The following is a 23,221-nucleotide window of genomic DNA, read 5'->3' as shown; positions in this document are numbered from 1 at the left end:
GCCATTACGCTAACTGCTGGTCCCAAGAGATACTATATTTTAACAGCCAGAAATTAATAACAACAAACAAGTAATGTAGTAGGAAAAAGAGAACGAGATATAGTAATAAAAATTGGACAAAAGAAATCTGAAGAGCCAACTGACATAGGAAAAGATCATTTCTTTAGTAGTCAGGAACATTCAAATGAATGCAGAAACAAAGGAACATTTTATATTCATCAGCCTGGGTAAAGTTCTTGGGGTTTTTTGTTTGTTTGCTGGAAGGCACATGTACTTAACCATGAGAGGCAGAGAAAAGGGAGAGGAGAAGGCGCCTTCCATGGGGATGGTCACGACACAGTCCACTCTCCTCCAGTTCTTTCTCTTTTCAAGATGATGGTGAACACGCACATGTATCCAGCATGTTTCTCAAGTCATGGGGTCCCGGACGCAAACCGCACAGTCAGCCACGTTAGCTCTGGCTGCCTTAGTCATCAAACCACAGAGCCAACCCACGGGCAAAGACTTTTAAAAAGTAAAGTAGCCACAGATGGCCAAGACTCTGGAAAAGAGGCATTTTCAGACATTCTCAAGGGAAATGTGCAGTACCAGTCTTTTTCTTTTTTTTTTTAAAATGGCCACATCTACTAAAAAACACACATTCCTATGAATCCAGCAATTCCTCTTTTGCATGGATGTAAAGAAATCAACCAGTATCATCCAATTATAGATACTAGGATGTTAACCAAAGCTTTATTCACAGTAATAAAAAACTGGAGATAACCTGAAGTCCATTAATAGGAAAATGGGTGCAAAAAGCTGTAAAACATATATTGTAAAGAATATTAAGCAGCTACTAAAAAGAAAAAGTCAGATCTATGTAAGTTGTCTGAAAAGTCTGTGAGATATGTTATATGAGAAAAGGAATGTGTAACTATTAGGCCATTTTGTAAGAATACAAATTCGATAAAACCCTTTGGCGTGTCTTTATATATTTGTATGTGTATAGCTCTTCATACTTAAGAGAAAGATATGGCAAGATAGACACCAGGTTAACGCTGGTTCTTCCTAGAGATGGTGTTTGGGAAGGCACCAAATGGAGAAGGCAAGGGATTCTTTTTCTTTATATCTTTGTTTTATCTTATTTTGGTAATAAACACCTGTTACTTTAATGGTTTGTGAAATAGAATCTAATAAAAATGTGCATAATTCAAAAAAAAAAAAAAAAAAAGAAATCACTCCCCAAGAGAGAGAGCCATACTGTAATCTCATTTCCTTTATTCTCCTCTTGGGATTTTGGGCATGCATATACCACAAAGTCAGTCATATGGGATCCAGGCACATTAACTACCATGCCATCAGATGGCCCTTTTAAAACATGCCAAATGAGGGACAGCTCTGTGACATGGATGTTGAGGCAACCAGATCTCAATCAGGCAGTTCGAGTCCTGGACCCAAGGGCTTGCAGAACATGCAGGGTGTGTGTGTGCATACATACCCAAAATCCTAAAGGGAGGGAAATATGGAGAAGAATCGTGCATGACCATTCCCATGGGGGATGCTTTCTCCTCTCCCACTCTATGTCTGGCAAACACATATACCCTTTTACCAAACAAACAAAAAAAGCCAAATGATGTGTAACACCTATCCTCATCCAATCTCTGATCCTACTACTGTCATCCTGGAGATTCTTACTCAAACTAGGGCTGAACAAGAGAAGATGGACTAAGAACAAGCCTAGGAAATGGACGCTGCACATAACAGTTGGTAACAAATACAAACAAGTTTTAATACACCTGTCAAAATGGCTACATCAAATTTCCTTGCTTAAAATGTCCCTCTGCAGGGCAGCCTATGGCATTGTGGCTGGATTCCACATGGCCAACTATATAGATTTGAGTCTAGGATCTGGTGGCTTTGGAAACACACTGGGCATGTGTGCATATATGCTTAAAATCCCGAAAGAAGGGAGAGATGGATAAGGGACTGTGGTATCACCAAGCCCCATGGAGAGTGCTTTTTTTGTGTTCCCATTCTCTCTCACATGCACCCTCTGGCAAATTAAAAAAAGGAACTGAGGTACCTGTTGTATACTATGGAGCATTTCAATGACCTGGATATAGTCCAGGTAAACAAACCCAGATGTTTCCCAGTCCTGAATTAAGCTGCTGCGCTCTGGAGGTGCCAGGTCTTCCAAGAACCCCTTCAGGTACTCGTAGTTCTCATTGATGATGGCATCTAAAGAAATTAAATAATTAGCACAATGCACAAGTGCATGGTTCTCCCAAGTGCAGAGGATGTGATGGAAATTTAAGACACGAAGGAAGGAAGAGGAAATAATGTTGAGCCAGACTTGAGAATTCTAAACTAGATGTTCTAAGATTTCCTGACAGAAAATGTGAAAAATCTTCAGGTGCACAAGCAGATATTTCTGGTGTTGTTGGGTAAAATGTCCATAAATAAGCAAAGGGCTTAATGCACATCAAAAATACTTCTGGGCAAATGTTAGTAACTAAATACTTTTGCTATTTACCCCTGCCCTACTAGCCCCTCATCCAAGTTAAGCCTCTTCTGCAGAGAGCTTCTGTCAAATGTGATTTGATTTGAGTCTGCTATTCTTACATGGAACAAGCTGTCTGACCTGATCCATCATGAGGGTTCAGAGCCTGGAAGATTTTGAGGTAATTCCAGAAGACATGGGCCCAGCACTTACCAGAGGCTAAGTGCTGGATGACAAGTTTATGGCAGTGGTTCCAGTGCCCAGCTTTAAATAAATAGAGGGCTTCCAAGTGCTTGTCAGATTCCATGTGTGCTCGCACTGCTTTGGCTTCATGAATCCACTCAGCGGGAACACAAAGCTTTTGGGTAAGGAAAGTCTCCTTAGCCCAAGATTCGGGGGTCTCCAAAAGCTGACAGTGCCGGACAAGCAGTTCTCGAACAGCCTTTTCACGCAGGCTACAATAAAAGACATAAGTTGGAATAAATCCTATCCTTATTCACAGAGAATGCTGCTCTAAGAGCTCAGAGTGGCCCCCAGGGTCATGATTCTTACTAGATCATTTCAAACTTCACTAAAATATCAAAAGCTATCAGTATTTATTTTAAAATAATATTTTTGTAATTTCTAATTTACATATGATCATTGTGTATCTTTTTAATAATTTGCCAGAGGGCAGGTGCACTTGTCAGAGAGAAAAAGGGAGAGGGATAAAAGCACTCCCCAGTGGGTATGGTCATGCAAGAATCCCTTCCCCTCCATTTCCCCGACCCATCAGAATCTTGGGCATGTAAGCAAATGTGTCCAGTGTTTCTCCAGCCACTGGGGCTGGGATCTGAACCACATTGTTGGCCACATGGGATCTGGCTTCCTTAACCACTAGGCAACAGAGCCAGCCTCCTTTATTTATTTATTTTTTAAATAAAAAAGAACAGAATAGACAGTATCTAATCATATCCTATTTTTAGGGTTAAAAAGTCAGAAAACAGGGGTGACCATTAGGTGGCATGGTGACTAAGGTGCTGGACACTCCCACATGGTCGACCATGGTTCAAGTACCAGACCTGGTGGCTTGCTTTCTCACTTTCTCTCTCTCTCTCTCTCTCTGTCAAATTAAAAATAACTGAATGAATAAATAAAATTTTTTTAAAAAGTCAGAAAACAAACACTCTAGAAATTGCTAACTGCTCCCCTGAGAAAAGCTTTCCCTAGGTATGATCTCTTCTTCATTTCCTATTTTAGTTAATGCTTCCTTGCCACCACCTAGAAATTGAGTACTGGGACAGGAGAATTCTCTACAGAGCAGTCCTCTGAAGTTCATTCCCAACCTGTTCACTGCTCACTCTCCTTTCTCCTACATGGTCAGTGTAAGTAAACAACTAATTTCTAAAGGTAATGCCTCTCTCAGGTCTGTTTCTTCTCTCAAGCCCTCATTGTTCCTAATTAATTCTCTAGATTATGGGCCCTTAAGGAGAGTACTTTTCTGTGTAGGCCGAAGAATTTCAGATCAAATCTATTCTCATCTTGAACTCTTTTCTGGATTTCTAGGGTTTTCAAGGACTCCCAATCACATTACAACTGCCTTTATTTATTTATTTATTTTTAAGTTTTGCCATAGGGCATGTGTTCACCAGAGAGAGGGAAAGTGAGAAATCACCCCCCAAAACACACACACCCAGGGCAGGGATAGCCATACCACCACCCCTTCTCTTCCATTCTCCTCTTGGTATTTGGGAATGCATGCACATGCACCCAGTGTGATTTTTAACCCACTGGGTCCAGCTGCCTTAACCTCCATGCTACATGCTGGCCCACAACTGCCTCCTTTTTAAGAATCTTTTCAGGAAACAGGATCTCCTTCCCCATAGTCAACTCTGAAATACTTAGTCAGCTTTTAACCATGTGAAATCTACTATGAGTATGAATAAATGAACTCAATGAAGTAGCCTGGGATCATTTTGACATTCTGTCAAGGGGGAAGAAGAAAGGAAAGTTGTTTGAAGGAAAAGCTGTATTAGCTGCATTATACATTATACTTTTATTCCTTTAATCTCACGATCACATTTGAAAAGGAATATTGACTTCAGCAATAAAAAAACTGAGACATGGAAAGTATTTTTTTATCTAAATCAAGAATGAGTAAACTCCCCAAACTCAAAGTGAGTACATTATGGATATGGAGTCTAGGCAAGAATAACTACAAAATCCACTTCTTTTCACACCATACAACATGACAGCATAGCAGATTAATTAAGAGCACAGACTCACGGTACATGAGAGCAACCTTATTCTGTTAATTACTAACTATATGACTTTGAGCAAAAGTTACTTATTCTTTCTGTGTCTTGGGATGCTCATTTTAAAAACAGAGATTGTAAGAGTGTCAATTTCATAGGTTTATTATAAACATAAAGTGAGTCACCAAAGTACTTTATAATAGAGTATAAATATACTCCTATGTGGTACTTATCAATAAATACTACATAAATGTTCATTTTTATTATTGCACAATAATAATACCATGTTGCTACAATGAACAAAAACTTACAGCCAGCTTTATTTTGTTCAAACCACAGTGCAAAGACATTTCTCTAGCTGTCTTTCAGGACAGAGAATCAACACACGCAAACGTGAGCAAAAGGTTATGTTGGTAAATATAATACCATCAAGCTTAAAGGGTGGCTGAGTGCAAATAAGGCCAGAGAAAGAGAGAGCCAACAGACAGAAAAAGTAGGATCCTCCTGCCAAACCATTACACCACTGTCATGGATCCACTGAGGCAGCTCAGCCAGGACTACACTTCAGAATCATTTCTACATATGCCACGTTCAACTGAATCTGTGCCTAAATTAATGCTGTTGTACCACCTATGCATACAATATTTCCATTTCATTTTTCCTATTTGTATTTTATAGGTTCTTTGAATCTTATCTCTAGAAAGACAATTCCCTGATCAGTACAGTTTACAAGATCTCTTTTCCCTTTCAGATTAGTGAAAGGCCTTGTGGCAAATGTTGCAATTTGACAATCAAAGACAGTCTTTTTTTTGAGAGGTTTTTGCTATAGGGCGCGTGCGCTCGTCAGACAGACAGAGAGAGAAAGAGGCGAGAAATCCCCCCCCAGAGGGGATGGCTACACCACAATCCCTCCTCCTCCATTCTCCTCTCGGGATCCTGGGCACGCATGCACACGCGCCCGACGTGAGTTTTAAGCCACCAGATCCGGGACGCGAACTACGGTTGACTACATGGGAGTCCAGTGACATAGCCATTACGCCAACTGCTAGTCCCCAAAGATAGTCTTATTTTTAACCTGTTCACATGAATACAGAGACAGTCTGGGATGAGGATTTAATTATCTCAGTTTATCACAGGCTAAGTCTAACATACATTCTCAACAATTACTTCTGAACTGAACCCTAAGAGACTATAACGCCTTTAGCACTGCCTTGTAGTGCTATATGTACCCAGTAGATTCAAATGCTTCTCACTCACCTTGAGTTGTCAATGTGTAAGAAGACAAAGATGGCCCATTCCCAGAGCCCCTCGCTTTCCAGTTGGCCAGCATAACTGGCCAGCAGCACACCCTCACACTGCTCTGAGAGATGGGTGTAGTTAAGAGCCCGCAGTGCCTCCCATAAGTGCCAGCTTAGGCGGTAGTCCAAAGGATCTGGTGTTATGCTTCGAGGCTCCAGTAGCTGGTTGAGATCATAATGTCTGCAGAGGAGAATGTGTTAAGAGTCACCACTGTAGGCAGCAGAGCACCTACATGAACAGGTCAACTATTCTGATTTAAGTCTCAGAATAAAGGAACCTGAGGGCAAAAGTATTTAGAGTTCTTCCCTCCCTTTTTTTGGTCTCTTTTTTCTAGAAAGTGAATGAAAGAGAAAGTGCTCCCCAAATGGATGGTCATACTGCAACTTCCTCCCTTTCTTTCTCCTCTAGGGATTTTGGACTCAGATGCACACATGCCTGGAGTGTTTTTCAAGCCTCTGGTCTAGGACTAAAACCATACGATCTGCCATGTGGTATTTAGCCACCTTAATGCCATACCACCAGCCTGACCTAAGGTTGTATTACCTGTCTATCTCTAGGTTGAGACAAACTATATAGATTTTATAAAGAAACAGGCACCTTCTTTTCTGAGACTGTGTGATCTAGTAGGTTTGCTGGTATTACAATACTTTGGCCTACATATTACACCATCCTGATATGTACAGTCTTTATAATTCTCACCCTTCTAATACATCTTTTGTTAATCATGAAAAAACACAGCAGCACCAGCAGGGCATGGTGTTTAAGGGCACTGAACTCCCATACAGCCAACCGCTGTTTGAGTCTCAGACTTGGTGGCTTGCTTTCTCACTCTCTCTCTCTGTGTCTATCTCTGGTCAAAAATAAATAAATAAATAAATAAATAAATAAATAACTATAAAATAATTCTTAAGAAAAAAATATTTAAAAAACAAAAAAAAACACAGCTACCTTGGCATCTATAGATTATTCTATTATTAAAAGCTGTTGGGTGATAATTCTCCTGTTTTTCAGAACAGCTTATTAGTCTTCATGTTTATTTCCTTCTATGCCTTTTAATTTTTACCTCTAAATTTATCTTCTGTGAAAAATATTCTTTATATAAAAATATAATCTAGTTTTTTTTTTTTTTTTTTTTTAAGTTTATTATAGGGAGCACATATGTGGTTGCCAAAGACGGAGAAAAAGGGAGAGAAAGTGAGAAATCACCTTCCCAGGGCGATGGGCACACCATACTCCCTTCTCCTCCCCAGACTTTGGGCACATATACAAACGTGCCCATCATGATTTTCAAGCCACCAGGTCTGGGACTCAAGCTGTGAAGTTGGCCATATGGGATCCAGCCACCTTAACCTCCATGCCACCTGCTGGCCCCAAGTGCCCTGTTTTTTTTTTTTTTTCTTAAGATTTACTTAATTTTATTTATTATTATTATTTTTAAATTTGCCATAGGGCATATGTGCTTATGAGAGTGAGAGCGTGAGTGAGTGAGTGAGTGAGTGAGAGAGAGAGAGAGAGAGAGAGAGAGGAATTAAGAAAGCAAGCTGCCAGGTCTGGGACTCAAAATGCAATCAGTCATGTAGGAATCCAGTGCTTTAACCTCCATGCCATCTGCTGGTCCCAAGTGCCTTAGGTTTTTAAAGCATCACAGGGATTTTTCCTTTTTCTTCTGCTGGGGTGCAGGGGTACAGTCTTATACCAGTTTGTGTGGTAAGTCCTTAGCTTGCAATTCCCAGCCCAAATATGAGAACAATATAAACTAATATACCACACCTGCCAGTTTTAAAGATCTAAGGTTTAAGTTTATTTGTCAATAACTTTTCCTTTTCATTTACAACTGCAGACCTTTGGAGCTAGCAGTTGGTGTGGTGGTTAAGGCCACATGGCCAACCACAGTTTGAATCCCAGACCTGGCAATTTGCTTTCTGACTTTTACGTGCGTGCTCTCTCTCTGATGACTATAGCAAGCTAAAAAAATAATAATAACTTTAAGAGAGATTTTTTGCTAATGGGCATGTGTGCTTGTTTGGGAGACAGAGACAGAAAGTAAGAAATCATCCCCCAGAGGGAATGGCCAAGCTGAAATCCCTTCTTCGCCATTCTCTTCTTGGGATCTTGGGCACACATGCACATGTGACCAGTGTGAGATTTAAGTGGCCACTTCCAGGACTTGAACCTGGTCAACCATGTGAGAGTCCAATGACATAACCATTATGCCATCTGCTGGTCCCAAATTAATTAATTTAAAAAAAAAAAAAAAAGGCAACATTTCTGAACATGGTAATGCCAATTTTTAAAAAAAATTATTTATTTATTTAGGAGAGGTTTTTGCTACAGGGCGCGTGCGCTCGCCAGACAGACAGAGACAGAGAGACAGAAAGCGAGAAATCACCCCCCAGGGGGATGGTCACGCCGCAATCCCTTCTCTTCCATTCTCCTCTCGGGATCTTGGGCATGCGCGTACACGTGCTCAGCGTGAGTTTTAAGCCACCGAGTCCGGGATGCGAACCGCGGTTGACCACGTGGGAGTCCAGCGACATAGCCATTACGCTAACTGCTGGTTCCCGGTAATGCCAAATTTTGAAAAGAATATCGAGCAGCCAAAGATTTCATACCTTGCTGGTTGGAACGTAAAATGATGGAAACGTTTTTGTTTATAAGTGTTCATATGAGCTTTATCCATAATATTCAAAAACAAGAAAACCTAATTGCCCATCATCAAATGAAGAGATATAAATTATATATTGCCTGCAAAAGACCCCAAACTATATAATTTTATTTTTAGCATGAGGACAGTTATACTTGGTGTACTTGCCCTCCCATCCTCCACCCCACATGGTCATGCCACAATCCTCTCTCTTCCATCTCCCTTTCCTTTTGGGATTTTGGGCCACATGTACATATATGCCTGATGGGTTTCTCAGGCTGCAGAGTCCAGTAATTGAACTAAGAGGGATCTGACTGCCTTAACCATTAGGACTCAGAGCTTGCCCACCCAGTGTGTTTTTCAAGACATGGGCTAGGACTCAAACCACACAGTTGGCCATGTGGGAATCTGACTGCCTTAATGAATAGGGCATGGAGCTGGCCCCTCTGATGTACATATTAATATGGATAAAAATCTCAAAATCATTCTGAGTAAAAGATGAATGGCAAAGGGGAACATATGGTATGATGTCAATTACATAAAATTCTAGAACAGCAATTGTTATTTGTAGAAACAAAAAGCTAGGCAACAATTGTCTGGGATGAGGACTAACTGAAAGAGGACAGAAGGAAATTTCTTGGAGATAATGGAATTATCTTGGTTCTGACTGTAGTTGCAGTTAAATATTCCCTACAAAACTTATTCAACTATGTACTCTATTATATTCAAACTGTATTACATTGAAGTTGATTAAAATAATTTTTAGTTTTCTAACTCCAATTCCACTACACTTTCTACTCAACTAGTATTAAGTTATATTTGATAATTTGTACAGACTTATGGCAATTTGGTGGCACATAAAGGGGAGAGGAATCCCTAAAAGCTCTTGCAGTACTTAAGTGACTATAGGGTCTGGCTCTGGTACCTGTCACTGTAGAGTTTTAGAAGGTGAAAGCAGACGTCTCGAAGTGGTCTCTCTGAGTTTTGATCATCTTCTTCCACACAGCCAGAACCCTCCAGGTAAGAAGGAAGTGGGGAGCAGGCATATCTGTCAACCTCACAAGTATTCTGTAGGAACCAAAAAAAAAAAATATTCTGTAGGAAAGAGTTTGATTACACAACATATTGGCTACTAGTCTGTTTCACCAAATGCTAGTGAATGCATTATCTCAATTACTTAGAAACATGTATGACTAATGACGTGACACCCTCAAAGGAATCTATAAAAAATTGTAACATTAATAGACAGTGACAAGTTCTGTATTCAACGGACTGGTAAAGATTTCAAATAGTTCTCATTTCCATTCTTATCTTGTTTTAGTTTTTTTTTTTCTTTTTTTTTTAAGACAGAAACTAGGCATGTTATGTTACTCCTGCTTCAACTTCCAAGTTGGGACTACACACTTGTACCACCCTGCCTGGTTCCTTTTTAGATATAGTCTTGCTATGTTGCCCTGGCCAGAATTAAGCTAGTAATGCTCCTGTTCAGCCTTCTTAAATTGCTGAGATTATAGATGCATGTCCTTGCACCTGACCATTATGTTGGGTGAACCTCCCTTGTGGTCTAAGCCTACAAAGCACAGTGTGTTACCAGCTCTATAATCCTTAATATATCCAGTTTCTCTTTCTCCTGACTAATGATATTGAAGACAAATACAAAATATAGACAGTAAAAAGAAAATTCAAGGAATGATGTTATTTAACCTCATTTACTTTAACCTCAACAATGACAATAAATATGAAATATGATATTTAGAGGCAAAACTGAAACCTGCTAGTTTGGGGCTAACCAAACCTGAGGTCAGGCTGTCTATCAGAAAATTCTCAAAGGAATTAGAATTAGGACTGAAAAATAAAAAATACTCTTAGATTTAGGGGTAGGAAGGCAGCAGTAAGAAAGTCAACTGTAGAAATGAATTATATTAAGTAAAATGGAGGAGTTTAAGAGTAGCCCTGTATAGAAACAGAAGTAAAGCGAACATTTTTCTGGGTCCACTGTAACTTTATGGTACATAGTAAGTTAGTACAAAGTATCAAGAAATGTATTTTGATGTATTTTTCTAAACTCTGCCAGACTTTTCTAGCAGAAGAAGACAGAATGCTCACTAGGATTCTCATTTGGCTTTACTGGGCACCAATACCTGAAATGCTTCTTCATACATGCTGAGTGCCTTGGAAATAGAAGCTGTTGGTGGAAGCAAATACCAAAGATGGACAGCTAGGGAGCGTTTCCAATCTAGCTGAGAACACACGTTGATTTGCTTGTGTTCTGAAAGTGCCCAAACCTGTGGGAGATAAAATCATTACTATTTTCCTTTATCAACTGTGCCTGCAAGTTCACTTGTTTAGTTATCTAGATACAAAATACACAGTGCCTATGTGGCAGGTAAGAGGATAGATTTAGGCAAAAAAAACCCAAAAAACAAAAAACAAAATCAGGGCTCTGAGAAGAGATGAGAGCCATTGAAAACATATAGGTCTTCTCACAGCCTATAGTTGCCAATTTATGAAACGTCAGATGAGCATAAATTATGACCACTTATCTTATTTTTGGAGATTGACTTTAGGAAGGAAATCATAGGGCCACCAGCTCTGTAGCCTAGTGTTTAAGGAAATAAGGTCTCACACGATTGACTATGGCTCAAATCCTGGCCTAGGCAGCATGGAAAAACACTGGGAAGTGAGTGAATTTAAGTCCAAAATCCCAACAGGATGGAGAAACGGAGAAGGGATTATGGCATTGAGTGCTTTTTCCTTCTTCCTCTGTCTTTCTGTATGGTGATCTCTGGTGATCACAAGTGCCCTCTGGCAATTAAAAAAAAAAAGATGTGGAATGACATGCAAAATTGTCCATACACAGCAAATTTAAAAGTTGCAAAACAATGGATAATTTATTTTATTTGTATATTATATTCCTATGTACTTTTGAACATACAGACGTAAAATATGTCTGAACAGAAAATCATTTACATTGCTTATCATTATAATTTGGGATATGGTGAAATGATTTTTTTTTTTTTTGAGAGGTTTTTGCTATAGGGTGCGTGCACTCGCCAGAAAGAAAGAAAGCCAGCCAGAAATCACCCCCCTCAGGGCAGATGGCCATGCTGCAATCCCTTCTCTTCCATTCTCCTCTTGGGATCTTGGGTACACATGCACCAGGCATGAGTTTAAGCCACCAGGTCTGGGACTTAAACCGCAGTTGACTACATGGGAGTCCAGCGACATAGCCATTACGCCAACTGCTGGTCCTGAAATAATTTTTTTTTAAAAGATCTTTGCCATACAGTGCATGTACTCACCAGAGATAGGGGGAGGGAAGTGAGAAATCACCCCAAGAGAGGATGACCACATCACAATCCCTTCTCCATTCTCGTCCTGGGATTTTGAGCACAGACACACATGCACCTGGCATTATGTTCAAATCACCAGCTCCAGGACTTGAACCACAGTCAGTCATGTGGGAGTCTAGTACCTTAACCCCCATACCACCTACTGGCCCTGGTAAAGTAATATTTTAATATGATTATTTTGGCATGGCTAGGATTTTTTTGGTTTGTTTCGTTTTACAATGAACATGTCTTCCTTTTTTTTGAGAGACAGTTTTGTTTGCTATTAGGGCACATGCTCTCACCAGAGAGATAGAAAGTGAGAAATCTCATGCCCTAGGGGGCATGGCAATACTGCAATCTCTTCTCCTCTTTGAATTTTGGCATGCATGCCTAGCCTGAGTTTCAACTGCAGGGTCCAGGACTGAAATGGCAGTCAGATGTGGGAATCCAGTGCCTTAACCACTAATGCCACCTGCTGGCCCCTGCCTTTGTAATTTAAAAATTTTTTACTAGATGTTAAAACCAAATTACCATTGTGTGCAATTTATAAAGAACTCTTTGTGCCTAAATCTCAAGCAATCTTAAATGAGAAAATTGATATGAGATTATGTAAGAGGAGAAAATACCGGTTTCCCTGCCAAGAGGGCAAAAATGCGCAGTCTTTCATCCTGTATGAAACAATCGGCCTGTAGCTGACGCCAATCCACTAGCTGCATGGTGAGTAGCTCCCGGACCGATTGGCTGCCCACCAGCTGGGATAAAAGAAGGGCAAGACGATGATCACCTGTAAGAGAAAAAGAGGTTCTCTGAAGATTATAAGGATTAATGGACTTCAACACTTGGGGGGGCATAATCTTACTTGTTCCAGTCCTGAGGAGAGAGGATCTAACATTTATGACTTCTTTCTGCAGTAGTGCCAAAATACTGCTCAAAAACTTCTGATTTTCTGCTTAGGAAGAAAATCTGCAAAGTGGTTTACCCTAAATGACATATAGCTTATACAATATTAGGTCATCAGGAAAGTCATAACGTGTTTTTCTATGCAAAAATGCACCATGACTTTCCAAATGACCCAATATTTAGAGATCAACAACAGATCTACTACTACTTTTGTGACCCTAAGCAAGGTACTTTATCTATAAAATGAAGGAAACATCATCTGTTTCAAAGATAGGGCCCCCACAATTCACTCCTGGTGGGAGTGTAAGGAAAGGAAATGAGAGAACAAGATTACATTCTCCTAACCTCTACCATGAGGGATGTAGCCCTACCAGAAATGGCCACTAGATCTCCAAACCATGATTTATTTTAATAAATCACCTATTTTCAAGTATTTCCTGTTATTAGGAAAGAAACAAGCATTTGTGTAATGACATTTCAGTCAGCAATGAACCATATTTTTGGTCCAAAAAGATTATGACAAACTAAACGATAGGTATGTAATATGCTGTACCATCTAGGTTTGTGTAAGTACATTGTGTGACAATTGGACGATGACATCACCTTATGATACATTTCTCAGAATGCATCCACATCATTAAGTAATGTATGACTATATTTATTCCACTAAAACAATAAGACTGATGTAAGAGAATGCAAAGAAGCATTTGATCATTGTACCTATACTACAGGAGTTTTGTAATGTGTTAAATGAACAGAATACTATACATAGCAGGATACCATCTTTGAAAAGTTTTTTTTTTTATCTGAGTATCTTAGTTTTACTATAAATGTGTATGTAACAAAATTTACTGCTGGTCCTGTAGCCTTGTGGTTAAGGGAGTCAGCTGCCTCATGGCCTACTATGGTAGAATCTTGCTCCAGAGGCCTGAAAAACATGCCAGAGAGAAATGGAGAAGGGTTCATGGTGTGACAGTGCTCCACCGGAGAGTGCTTTCTCCCTCCCCTTTCTCTGTCCCTCTCTGATAAGCACACTCACTCTCTGGCAATTAAGAAAAACAGCAATTTAGACTAGTAGGAGGTATGGTGGTTAAGGCACTGGACTCCCACATGGCTGACTTCTCAGTTCAAGTCCCAGACCCAGCAGCCCAAAATGTGAATGCATGCCCAAAAATCCCAAAAGGAGAATGAAGGAGAAAAGATGCAATATTGTCATCCCCTGGCAGGTGGTTTCTTACTTTCTCTGGTAAGCACATGTGCCCTATAACAAACAAACAAGAAAGGAAGGAAAAAAAGAAGGAAGGAAGGAAGGAAGAAAAATTTGAATTAAGAAAAGTTAAGGTTTAAAGTTTAAAAAAGAAAATCAGACATGCTCTGTATTCTGGAGGAATGAACACTCGTTCTGGGAAATTTACACGAATACTCAAGGTTTAGAAGACAAATGCAAATCCACAATTAAGGGGTAGGAGACAGTCAATAGGAAGTAGGCAGATATGCAAAGAAGGACCATATCCTTTACCTGACTGCTGGGCCAGAGAACAGGCCTCGCTGATCCTATTGCCTGTGAGGTAGCTGAAGACAGCCTCTACAGGGCTGTCCTTTTGGGTTAAGGAGACTTCCTCTTCAATCTGAGGTGAAGCAGTATGGGATAGCCAACGAGAGAAAGCTCGTCGCCGCTCCAGAATCTGAACGTATTCACTGGGCTCATCCAGCTGGTTGTCAAGCTCCTTTAGGTGGCCCCACAGGGCGGCACATAATGTCCACGTCAGGCTCCAGTGCTTCACAACTAAGGAAGGGGAAGGAAATTAATGCTATGACACAAAGTCTTATAATAATGCCAGGGAGGGCATGACTATAACTCTGGTGTAAAAATATATGTATTAGGGGCCATTAGGTGGTGTGATGGTTAAGGTGCTGGACTCCTAGACAGTCAACCACAGTTTGAGTCCCGGACCTGATGGCTTGTTTCTTACTCTGAACACCTGCCTGCCCCCGAGTCAAATTAAAAAATTATAATAAATAAAACTGAATAACTATTTTAAAAATATACATGCATTATTAAACACTTCATATGACTATGCAAAATGATTACCCTGAATCTGTCTCACCTCATTCAGCTTTATCCTATAAGTTCCAGAAGTGTGTGTATGACCACTTCGTCTTTCCATGTTTTTTTTTTTTTTTTTTTTTGGAGAGGTTTTTGCTATAGGGCGTGTGCACTCGCCAGAAAGACAGAGAGACAGAGAGATAGAAAGCGAGAAATCACCCCCTAGGGGGGATGGCCACATCGCAATCCCTTCTCCTTCATTCTCCTCTCGGGATCTTGGGCATGCACACACATGCGCCTGGCGGTGAGTTTAAGCCACTGGGTCCAGGACTCGAACTGTGGTCGGCTACATAGGAGTTCAGTGACATAGCCATTATGCTAACTGCTGGCCCCTCATTCCATGTTTCTAAAACAAATATAATTCTATGCTCCTTTAAACAGGTTGCCCCAGCCTAATTGTAGCTAATATTATGTCAGGTATTAAGAGAAAAGGTCCTCTAAATACAATAAATATTGCTTAAAAATCCTTTTAGAAACATAAGGGGCTAGCAGGTACTGCAGTGGTTAGGGTGCTAGACTCCTATATGGCTGACCACAGTTTGATTCCTGGATTTGGCGGCTTAAAATCATGCCAGGTGTGGGTGTGTGTATGCCCAAAAATCTCAAGAGGAAAATGGAAGACAAGGGACTGCAGTGTGGCCATCCTCCCCACCCCACCCCCCAGGTTGGGAGTAATCTCTCACTTTCCTTCTCACTGTCTCCCTGTAGGGAGTGCACATGCCCTTTGGCAAACACTTTAATAAAAAAATAAAAATAAAAAAAAAGAAAAAAGAAATACTCTAAAAAGTCCTAAGGGATTATTCCTTCCTGCTATAGCCACAGCCTTATATTTACTGAGTCTAATGGACACTGTTCAAAGCACTTCAGATAAAACCAACTCTAAAAAACATAACTAAACAGAAGTTAAATTCATTTTAATGAAACTGGGGTACAGAGTATTAAGTGATTTTACCACAGTTACAGGCAATATGTAACACAGCCAGGATTCAAATGCAGGTCATCGAAGTTCAGGTCCATTCTGTTACCCACACACACACACACACACACACACACACACACACAGATACATATATTTTTTTCTTTTTCTTTTCTTTTTTTTCTTTTTTGGAGAGGTTTTTGCTATAGGGTGCGTGCTCTAGCCAGAAAGACAGACAGACAGAGAGAGACAGAAAACGAGAAATCATCCCCCAGGGGGGATGGCCATGCCGCAATCCCTTCTCCTCCATTTTCCTCTAGGGATCTTGGGCATGCACGCACATGCGGCTGGCGTTTGAGTTTACACCACTGGGTACAGGATTCGAACCGTGGATGACTACATGGAAGTCCAGTGACATAGCCATTACACTAACTGCTGGTACCATCACTATGCTATATTGACTGACCTCAAGAAACAAAACAAAAAGGAAGCACTGTTCATCATGTTCATCAAGTACACACTGGGAAGTTAACCAACATGTTTGAAAAGCTGGGTCAGCAAAGCAAACACAGAGGGCTGAATATAAACAAGTCCCCAGATGTGTGGGTGGTATGGGACATGAAATAAAATGTTCATTTTTCAATAAAGGTTATTCACTAAACATGTAGTCAAATATGAATGCTATACTGTTTGAAATCCTAAGTTACCACATTAGAAAAACTTAACCGGAGCACTTTATGAAAGTACTGGTTCAGAAAAGAATAATAGTGAAGTCAGAAAGAGAAATTATAATACAGTTTGGTAAGACCAAATGGGAATTAAGCTGGATATGGAAGAATGAGTAAGATTCAGAAAACCAAGAAGGACCGAATCTTTCCACTTACATTCTCTGCGCTGGGAAAGAAACGTATTTTCATAAATCTAGGAGATGCAACTGGGTAGTTATTTGAAGATTTCTATATAAGGGATATAGTAATTGTTTCTTTTTTTAAAGCTTATTGCCATAGGGTAAATGCACTCACCAAAGAGTGAGAAACAGACAGACAGACAGACAGACAGAGGGAAAATGAGAAACCACCTCCAGGGGGGACATCACACCGCAAATCCCTTCTCATCTCCTCTGGGGATTCTGAACAGGCAAGCACATGCACTGGTTTGACTTTCAAGTCATGGGGTCCAAGACTAGAACTACGGTTCTAGTGGGAGTCCAGTGCCTTAGCAACTACACTACCTGTGGACCCTCATAAGAATAACTATAAACAGTGACAATTTCTTTTCATTTGGGATTCTGCTTATCCCAACTTAACTACAGAAAAGTACAAGCTCATGGGACCAGCAGTTAGCATAATGACTATGTCGCTGGACTCCCATGTAGTCGACTGTGGTTCGTGTCCTGGACCCAGTGGCTTGAAGCTCACGCCAGACGCATGTGCGTGCGTGCCCAAGATCCCGAGAGGAGAATGGAGGAGAAGGGATTGCGGCGTGGCCATCCCCCCTTGGGGGTGATTTCTTGCTTTCTGTCTCTGTCTGTGGAGCGCAAGTGCTCGGTAACGAAGTTCTCTCAAAACAAAACAAAACAAAACAAAACAAAAAAGAAAAGTATAAGTTCAGGAATCCACCTACCAGATCAGTGTAAGCAAACCTGTTTTCCTATGAACACATGCTATCTCTATTCCTGGGGCATCAAAGGTTAGAAGCACCATGCATTACTCACTTTGTGCTTCCAATTCGTCTCCTGATGCCTCCTTGACCCAATCTGCATAGTCATGAATGACAGCAACTCCTGGATTCGGAACAATGAGAGGACACAGTTCATCCACGTGGATGGTGCTATGTTTTAATTTGAGCTCCAGGGGTGTCTGGTATAACTGCAGGTCTTCATCCGCTGTCCTTTGACTCAAACTTAGTTTTTGCAAATGAACTTTGAAAGGGGACTCAGTTAGGCTACAAGAAGTGAGGAACAAGAGAGAAAGTGAAGACAAAATAGCAGCTCGGATTCCCCTACAACAAAACCTGTTTCTTTTTATGATTACAAGCAGAATACAAAACTTACCACTGTGATTTCTAAGAAATTTTGTTCCCTAATGTCATCCTATTCTGAACATATTTCCTGTATATGAAGTAAGCAAATTATTTATCCCGTGCATTCAGAACCCAAAGGATTCTCAGGTCAGATCCTAATAAGCACAGGAAATTAGTAGAGTTAGACTTGAAACTGGCCTCAGCATGTATATGGATACTATAAAATCAAAGACTGATGGTCTTATTGTAGGACACTTGTTTCTCAAATGATAATTGGGTCAAAAACATATCTTTATAGGTTGTCCAAATACATATACACAGGTTATCCATAGTTCATATGTCTACCCATCTTAAACAAGAAATATGCTTAGTTGAGAAAATCTTTTACATATGAAGAAATTACAAACATCTAAGCAACAAAGTAAGAAAAACAGCTAATATAAGAGAGAGAGATAACAATGGGAGAAGGGAAATTTTAACAAAGTTTAGGAAAGACCAAATGGGACTTGAGATTGATATGGAAGAATGGTAGAATTTAGAAAAGGAAGAAAGACAGGCAGTCAAGCAAGTAGGCATGTATCAAGAATTCTAACTCACGATTTAACAGTTACTGGATTGGGCAGGAATCCATATTCCATAGTATCGGAAATCTGATGATTTTCCAGTTTATGGGAGTCACTCAGATGTTCTCCACTATTAGCAAAAGTCCAGTTGGGGCCCCAACCAACTCGAAATGAGCGTCCCATAAATAAGGCCATGTCCATCAAGAGTTTCCCCTTGCGATAGGTAACAGACTTCTCTAGAGGAACTAGACCTGGTTGTCTGCGTGTACCTACAGTTTTTAGCTGAACCTCAGAGGGGGGACTAGGCACTGTAAAAACAGTGGTCAGGGGTGGAGGAACAGACCAAGGGGCTGTGGATGGAATATTTGTTAAAGATGATGCTCTGGGAGTGCGACATTCTTGCACAGAGGCACTTGGTGAAAGAAAAGCTCCGCTTGAAAATTTTGCTTGTAGTAACCCTCCAACTGAAATGAGAGGAAAAAGGATTATTATAAAACAAAGGCTATTGTTTCTTGAACAACAATTAGTAAGGATGAAATTATTTAATATTTTATCAAACTAATTAAATCAGATATGGATGGCCAGATATAGGGCGTTATATTTTATAGAAATCAAAGCAGGAATTCCAATGATGATGATGGCAGCAATAATAATCTCAAAACCAGTCCTAGTACTGTTACTGTTTTTGAAAATTTATCTAGCATATACGTGTAGCAGAGTCTACATATTTGTACACATGATTTTACCTCATTCTTCAAAAACTTTAACCAGTAGGCATTATCATCACCCCCATTTTTTTCCTTTTCAGTTTTTCTGCTGTAGGGTGCATGTACTTGCTAGAGACAGACAAAGAGTAAGAGAGGAAAAATAAGAAATCAACCCCCGTGACGATGTCTCTACTGCAATCCCTTCTCCTCCATCCTCCTCTTGGGATCTTGGGCATGTCATGCACACATGCATGGCATGATTTTCAAGCCATGAGGGTCCAAGACTCAATCCATGGAATTAACCATGCAAGATCAAGCATCTTAACCTCCATGCCAATTGCTGGCCCCATCATCCCCATTTCTTAACTGAGGTAACTGGTCTCAGTCAGGTAAGTAAGTGACTTATCCAAGTCCACAAATCAACTAAGTGGCAGAACTGGGAGATAAGCCTAGGAAATTCTGGCAGCAATGCTTATGCCCTTCTCAGAAGCCCAAATGTAATCCTCTTAGTCCATTAAAAATAAAGCTTAATAAGACTGGGCCAACATGAGGTGTGGTGGTTAACGCAGTTGGATCTCACATGGCTAATGTCAAGATTTAAGTCCCAGATCCAGTGGCTTAAGAAACATGGTGAGCACTTGTGCATGCACGCCCACAATTCTGAAAGGGGACAGAAATGGAGGAGAGAGCGGTATGACAATTCCTCATGGGGGGGGTGGGGAGGGTTTTACTCTCTCTCTTCAGCAAGTATATGTACTCTCTGGCAAAAAAAGAAAGAAGAAAAAAAACAGCTTGATGAGATCAAAACTCAAATTCTACCCTTAATGCTCAATGCTACACTGAAGAAAACAAAAATAGCCTTGTTATGATTGCACGAATAATAGTTATTGCTACTGCCAGTTTTTCAATTTTATATAGTTCTTGTTAAAAGTATAGAGTTGGGGGGCCAATAGGTGGCATGATGGTTAAGGTGCTGGACTACCACATGGCCAAAACTGGCTCAAGTCCTGGACCTAGCAGCTTACTTTCTCACTCTCCTTTTGACTACATGGGAGTCCAGTGACATAGCCATTATACCAACTGCTAGTCCCTTACACTGGATTTTTTTTTTTTTTACAAACTGAGAAGTTTTGGTAATCCTGCATTGAGTGTCTAACAGTGCCATTTTTACAACAGTATGGGCTCACTGACATAGTATCCCTGACATTTTGGTAATTTCCCAGCATTTCAAATTCTTTCATTATTATTTTATTAGGTACAATGATCTTTGGTCAGTAAACCCTAATGTTACTATCATAGTAATTGTTTCAGGGAACCACAATCTTTCTTGGAATTTTGGGCATGCATATACACACACCCAGTATGTTTTTCAAGCAATTGGGTCTAGGTGGCCTTAACCACTGTGTCACCTGCTGGCCCCTAAATATGTAGTTTTTAAGGCAACATAAACAAATCTCCCTCTGGTAGTTCTTTTGACTTTCAAAATGTTTTGAAATTCCTAAGTTAACAAAAACACGACTTCTAAACAAAACACGAATGCTTTTTTCACCATACAACTTCTACATCTGTACCAACTGAGGTGTGATTATGGTTCTTAAAAAATGACCACTCCTGGGGCCAGCAGGTAGCAACATGATTAAGGCACTGGATTCCCACACAGCTGACTGCTACACGTTCTGGCTCTGGCGGGTTGAAAATTAAGCCAGGTGCATGTGTCTATGTATATGCCTGCCCAAAAGCCCTATGAGAACAGAGAAGGGATTATGGTCATCCTCCTTGGGGAGTGATATCTTACTTTCCGTCTCATTGCCTATCTCCACCAAGTATATGCACCCTATGGCAAAAACTTTAAAAAAAGAAGAAAATGATCACTTCTGAGATTCATGAGTACAACTTCTCTTAGTATCCTTGTCTCAGGTATGGCTTTTAAAGCAATATTTGTTAGAGATGTCTACTCAGCTTAGAAGATTTGTAAAAGGCAGGATTTGTTGACTCTCTAGTTTTCTTATAAAACAGCACATTTTATACAGTACCTAGTGAACGGGATTTTGATGAGTGAGATGCTGAAATGGGGAGTCTGGGAGAACAGATTTCTTGAGAAGTATCTGCTTTGGAAGGAAGGCGAGTGAAGCGTTGATCCAGCACCATATCTACATCTTCCTCATCAGCAAGCAATGATGCTTTCATGATCTAAAAAGGCAATATATCTATAGAATGAATGTGCTCCTAGAACTGAAAGTGCATAAAAAGGAAATAGTGTCTATTCACCACAAAATTGCTCCTCTTTAAAGTTGTGTCCATAGCCAATATAACATTTGTGTGACTATTATACAGTATGTGCCTGAAAGACTGAAGTCACGTAATACTTTCTTCTTTGTATCCTAAAAAAAAAAAAATCTTACTAGACCCTGGCATATAGTAGCTTCCCATGTTTTGCTAAATAAATAATTTTAAAGTTATAGGTCAAGGACTAAACTCATACCAAAGGCATGAGCGGAGAAATAGACCCAGTAAAAAAATCCGTATTTACCACGGCTTTTTGTTTTGTTTTTCCATTTACAAATTTTGTGGAACACTTTCTAAATCGTCAATACCACCCTGTGAAAAAGACAAAGTAGTATTTTATAAAGAAAAATTAGTGTTCACAGATGTTAAATGACTTGCCAAAAGTCACACAAAAATAGTTATAAAACCGGAATTGCAACATGGGTCTTTGTGATATTCTAATAGTTCAAACCAGAAGTCCTATTATTAGATCTTCAATATATAGCTTTCCCTCCTTGAATGAGAAATTTAGACTTAAATATTGGTCAAATTCTTGCCTATTCTTTTTTATTTTCACAGTGAGTACTCAATGGTGTTAGGAGAATAATCTAGGAAGAGGCCTAATGTTATACAAGGGAGTTAAAATATTAGTTTGGCTGTTGTAGGAAGAGTGGGTTAGGACTTCACCTGTAAGACATGTGGATTAATTCCCAGTGAAGATGCAATGTGTGTTGAGGCAGACACAGGTTCCTGATCCTCAGGCACGCTTTCTTCTAACATGGAATCCAAAACTGGCTCCTGTGTGATATCTACCATGTCACTGTCCAGTTCCACAACCCTCCCTAACTGCTCCACCTCTGGGCTCTGGCTCTGTAGACAGTAGAAAGATCAAGGAAGCAGCATTAAATTACACCAAATAGACACAGAGTTTCTAAATCAGATTTAGTTTATTCAGAATATGAAATAGCAATAATAGATTTTGCCCTTTCTACTATGAGGTGAGGTAGCAGATTTCTTAAGATTTAACATCAATTACTCACAAATCTCACTATAATTACCTGGGATCTAAATGTGTATTCACACAATTTTCTTCTAATATTATAGTCTGGCATCCAGGAGCTAAGCAAGCATCTACACTGAAACAAATGGTGGTCTTCAGAGACAAGGTTATTATACCTTCCCTGATTTAGATAGCAACTATAATTTATTACACAAGGTCACCCTGTCATCAAACTGCCTTGTAGCCAGAAGCCACTGGGAAAAAAGAATAAAAGATACATACAGTGACTTTGTTATGTTTTAAAGAAAATATTTAGAAATAAATGTTTAATTAATACAACTTTGGTCTAGAATTTATCTTCTGGATGATTAGATTCTCGGGTAAGCTGAGAAATACTTCTGTAGTACTATGTAAGATAGGAGGAATATCTAATTTCCTAAGAAGAAATACAAAGTAGTAACACCAGAAACAATTTCTGGGCCAGCAGGTGGTGTGGTGATTAAGGGCACTGGACTCTCACATGGCCGACTGCAGTTTGAGTTCTGGACCTGGCAGCTTGCTTTAATCTTCTCTCTCTCTCACTGGTCAAATTAAAATAAATAAAGTTAAACAAAATAATTCTTTTTCTAAAGAACTATTTATTCGATTTCATTTATTCATTTATTTTTAATTTGATCAGACAGAGACACAGAGAGAGAGAGAGGGAAAGTGAGAAAGCAAGCCACAAGGTCCGGGACTCAAACCGTGTTCATC

General features: G+C 39.9%; 1 protein-coding gene across 8 annotated transcripts in view; it reads right to left on the bottom strand.

The window, feature by feature from the left end:
- Positions 1-23,221, bottom strand: part of NUP98 (nucleoporin 98 and 96 precursor) — a 128,805-nt gene that overhangs the window by 9,686 nt on the left and 95,898 nt on the right. For all 8 annotated transcript variants that reach the window (XM_014590408.2, XM_014590416.2, XM_014590414.2 and 5 more), the window contains 9 exons: positions 18,531-18,960; positions 17,626-17,855; positions 14,408-14,674; positions 12,615-12,772; positions 10,798-10,941; positions 9,582-9,724; positions 5,971-6,192; positions 2,693-2,934; positions 2,063-2,217 (listed from right to left, as the gene is read on the bottom strand). In XM_014590408.2, the coding sequence (XP_014445894.1) occupies positions 2,063-2,217; positions 2,693-2,934; positions 5,971-6,192; positions 9,582-9,724; positions 10,798-10,941; positions 12,615-12,772; positions 14,408-14,674; positions 17,626-17,855; positions 18,531-18,960 (1,991 nt within the window). The remainder of the gene's footprint in view (positions 1-2,062; positions 2,218-2,692; positions 2,935-5,970; positions 6,193-9,581; positions 9,725-10,797; positions 10,942-12,614; positions 12,773-14,407; positions 14,675-17,625; positions 17,856-18,530; positions 18,961-23,221) is intronic.

Source organism: Tupaia chinensis, unplaced genomic scaffold, assembly GCF_000334495.1.
Source record: "Tupaia chinensis unplaced genomic scaffold, TupChi_1.0 Scaffold000047_1, whole genome shotgun sequence".
Classification (NCBI taxonomy): Eukaryota; Metazoa; Chordata; class Mammalia; order Scandentia; family Tupaiidae; genus Tupaia; species Tupaia belangeri.
This window is presented reverse-complemented; position numbering and strand designations above follow the sequence as displayed.